Raw genomic sequence first — 4,075 nt, 5'->3', positions numbered from 1 at the left:
CCCCCACCCCTTTCCACACAGAAACAAAAATAACCATCCCCCTATCAAATAAGAAAAAAGAAAGAAGATAGAAGCAACCTTCAAAACAGAATGCTGCACAGTAACGACCAGCAGCTACGTGATTGTAGTACATTGTGTATATATGTCTGTTTCGGTAAGTATGTTATGTATCTATGTATATTCTGTGCCGTGTAAGATTTAAAATGTTACGCCACTACAAGCCCATTTATTTCCAACGAGAATCAATACATTGTATGAGCAGAATTTTATTTCTTTAATGTATTCATTATATTTGGTAAAATTCCTAAATGAACTCGCGAATCGGTTGGTTCAAGAAAGATAAGTCATCTACTTACTTTAATTTTACTTTTTCATCCTCTGTTACCGTTAAGCATCGAGGAGAGATGCAGTTTTCCACGGTAGGCCAGCTCCGCTGCTCGTTCAGTTGTCATCGTCACTGCAAAATATAGACTACCAGGTCAAACTAGTAAAAAATTGTACTACATGTTTTGTTCAAAGTTTTGCGTAATTCTTTGGATACAAAATATACCCCACGTCCCTAGGCGAACTGGCAGTCTTCATTTTGCTCAAGTTTCTTATTCACAATCAATTATTGTGTTTTCAATAAGTAACATACACAATTCAAGATACTGAAACAAAAAAGCATATAAATTTATTTCAAAATAGGTTATCAGGATATACACACAAACATAATTTTTCGAAATTTTGTGATGCTATATTTATGACTGTTGACAAATTTCCTTCTTTTATCGACCCCTTTTAGAAATAGCTGCCTTTGATGGTGGAAAAGACGCCGATAGCGGACCAAACTCACAAGTAATAAGAAATGGCATCGTTTGTAAACGCAGAAGTTCTGGAAAGAGCTCGCAAGAAGCTGGAACTAATCGAGTCCACTCTATTCGACGGTATTCGATTTGCTTATTTCGACGGCCTTGTGAAAGACGTGGACGAGACAATGCGTCATATCTCCAAAGCGAAACTACGTGAAAGCGATGTTTTATCTTGCGGCTACATGCGATCTGGAAACCACTGGATCTTTGAGATCGTATCGATGATCCTGACTCAAAACGTGCAATTCTCAAAAGAGCTCCTTGAAAATTCTTTCCTGGAATTCTTGAACGACAAAGTGGACCAACTATTAGAAGCCCTTCCGGAACCTAAAATCATAACGAGTCACCTTCGGCCGAATTACCTGCCCACGGAGGTAGTGGCAAAGCAAGTGAAGGTTGTGTACATCTTGAGAAACCCCAAGGACACGCTGGTTTCGTGGTATGAGATGTCCACCAAGTACGAACAGGACAACGTGCGCTTTCAGGGAACTTGGGAGGAGTTCCTGGAATTACAGGTGATGTCTTTGTCTATCAGCAGTAGCATCTCCCCCCCACAATTACGGGAGTGAATCATGTCGTTCTTTTGGTCTTTTTGGTTATAGTAAGTGTTTTACAGCCCTTGAAACACAATTAGGTCATACTATGGTCATGTAAGTGCGTAGCTTAGAAGTGTTACAAGACAGTAACAAATACGAACAACAACAACGACAAAAAAAGAATTATTGAAGGAGGAGAGGTAAGGATGATGGATGTTTGATAAGAAAGAAGGAGTAAACCACACCAGAGCACCCACCAAGCATCCGCTTCTATAATTCTTGTGTGTTGATTCATAACTATGATTTTCAGAGCCTTTTGTTCAGAGGACAGGCTGAACCATGTTCTAACAATAATAGTCAGAGAAGAATGAGAACACGATAGAATGATGATAGCTCACTCGAGGATTTTTAGTGAATAATTATTGTTGATATTTTACGCCCTTATCAACACTACTAAGGTCATTTAGGAATCATTTTAAGATCTCTCCAATTGTGTGGGACACAAGGCCTATGTGTTTGCAGAAATGTACGCCATGAAATAATATCACCCTTCGGGAAATCTTAAACACGCATATTGCCATCAGTAGGGGGAAAAAGGACCGGCGCCGGTGGTACAGCGATAAGGCGCTTCGCTGTCGCTCGAAGGAGAACCATATTTTGAGCCCCAAGTGGGTTGGATTTTTTTTATCGAGTATCTAGGTCTTTCTGTTGGGACATAATATAGTTCCCTCTCGATCCGGGTTAGCCTTGACAGGCACGGTTAAATCCTGCCTCCTGGATGGTCTAGGTTGTGTCAATGGGGACGATAAAACGTTTACATTCATTAAAAAAAGAACAAGAGAGAGAGGGAGAGGGAGAGGGAGAGAGAGAGAGAGAGAGAGAGAGAGAGAGAGAGAGAGAGAGAGAGAGAGAGAGAGAGAGAGAGAGAGAGAGGGGGGGAGAGAGAGGGAGAGAGAGAGAGAAAGAGAGAGAGAGAGAGAGAGAGAGAGAGAGAGAGAGAGAGAGAGAGAGAGAGAGAGAGAGAGAGAGAGAGAGAGAGAGCTCAAACCACAGCCGTCATTCTGTAAAAGAAAACAAAAAACAAAAATAAAACCCATCATATTTTTTTCCTTGCAGCTGGCCGGCGAGTATCTGTGGGGTTCGTGGTTCGATCACGTCCTGGCCTGGGAGAAGTTCATGTCCGACAACCCTGAGGTGCCCGTGTTTGTGGCGCAGTACGAGAAGCTGAAGGAACAGCCTGCTGACGTCATCAGGGACCTCTGTCGTTTTCTGGGTCAACCGGACACCCTGGCCGAGCAGATAGCCACGGCAACGTCCTTTGACAACATGAAGGCTGGGACTGAGGAGAAAGCCAAAACTGGTCCAGAGAAGTTTATTGGGGAGGACGCGCACGTTGTAGTGAGGGGGTTGGTCAAATCTTGGAAGACCCGGTTCACTGTAGAACAGAGTGAAAGATTTAACAAAGCTTTTGAAGAGAAAATGGCTGGAAGTGAGCTTGGAGATCGCCTCAGAAAATATATCTATTGAAAATTTGGGAATATAGAAACTTTAAGTCTTAGCTATAAATTTAAAAAGCTTTTGTATCTTCTTTTTAAAGTACGAGGCATACATGGACAAGCTGCTACCTTAGAATTACAAAATTCTATTTGACATTTTTGTCCGTTTTGAGTTACAAAAATCATGAGTTCATAAAGCAAAATTAAATGTTCTATCTGCTCTCTCAAAATGGCAAGATTATACAATCTTAATATTTATTCGGAAAAGTTAACAAGATATGCAAAGAAATGCATTCGAAAAAGCTCGACACGTTTTTGTTTTCGTCAAATTTCTCAAAACCTAGCTACTGAGCAGAGAGAACTTTGTTATTCTAGTTAAGGTAGCGTAATAAATTCAATTGTCTGTATGCACCATAGAGTTATCTCCTTTGTAGACTAGTGTACTTCTATGGTGTGCACTGGGTGTATGTTGTCAGCCTACAGGAGACCGAGTGCGTGTGTGTCTGGCAGTAGAGTCAATGTGGCAGTAAGGAAGCTAGGGTGTAGTTGGTGAACCTAATACGGGGCGCCCACTACGGACAGGATCGGCCGTTTTCAGTTTCAGGCGATCGAGTTGGGCGATCGGCCCGATCCAGCTGTACTGGGCACCCCGTATAACTTGTACGTTCAACAGTTGTTCTTGGTTACGTTTGTGTCTTCATGGGAATATTTGTAGAATTCATAGGAGAATGTGTAGAAATCATAGGGCTATGTGTAGAGTTCATAGGGGTATTTGTAGATTTCGTAGGTGTATTTGTAGAATTCACAGCTCAGTTGGTATCATGCTGGATTATTGAGTGGATGGTCATGGTTCGAATACTAGATCAAGCACTCTTGAATTTTTTTAATTTTCGGATTTTTTTTTTTTAGCGCACAAATTATTTGAATCAGCCCTGTTGGAGACGAACGTTAAATTCGGAGGTCTCGCAGGAATTTGATAGTATTTATAGGGTCATTAAACCTATATATTATTATGTATATAATATATATATATACTTACTCTGGAAGTTATACAGCGTGTTTATACTAAGCGGTCACTTATATAGAGCTCCTTTTTTGCGCAATGTTCACAGTGCAACGATTTTTAGCGTACTCCACCCGTGGAATTTTTCACGTCTGTTGTTCTTCAAGAAAGAAATACGCTTTGATTTGT

General features: G+C 41.0%; 1 protein-coding gene across 1 annotated transcript in view; it reads left to right on the top strand.

Annotated features, from left to right (window-relative positions):
• LOC101863629 (sulfotransferase 1A1) overlaps positions 1-3,437 on the top strand; it is a 13,657-nt gene extending 10,220 nt beyond the window's left edge. The window contains exons 2-3 of the mRNA XM_005110976.3: positions 785-1,366; positions 2,504-3,437. Coding sequence (XP_005111033.1) covers positions 848-1,366; positions 2,504-2,914 — 930 coding nt within the window. The 5' untranslated portion in view covers positions 785-847 and the 3' untranslated portion in view covers positions 2,915-3,437. The remainder of the gene's footprint in view (positions 1-784; positions 1,367-2,503) is intronic.
• Positions 3,438-4,075: the final 638 nt, after the last annotated feature.

This window comes from Aplysia californica, unplaced genomic scaffold (assembly GCF_000002075.1).
Source record: "Aplysia californica isolate F4 #8 unplaced genomic scaffold, AplCal3.0 scaffold00978, whole genome shotgun sequence".
Classification (NCBI taxonomy): domain Eukaryota; kingdom Metazoa; phylum Mollusca; class Gastropoda; order Aplysiida; family Aplysiidae; genus Aplysia; species Aplysia californica.
The sequence above is the reverse complement of the archived record's forward strand: the minus strand, read 5'-3'. Positions and strand labels throughout refer to the sequence as shown.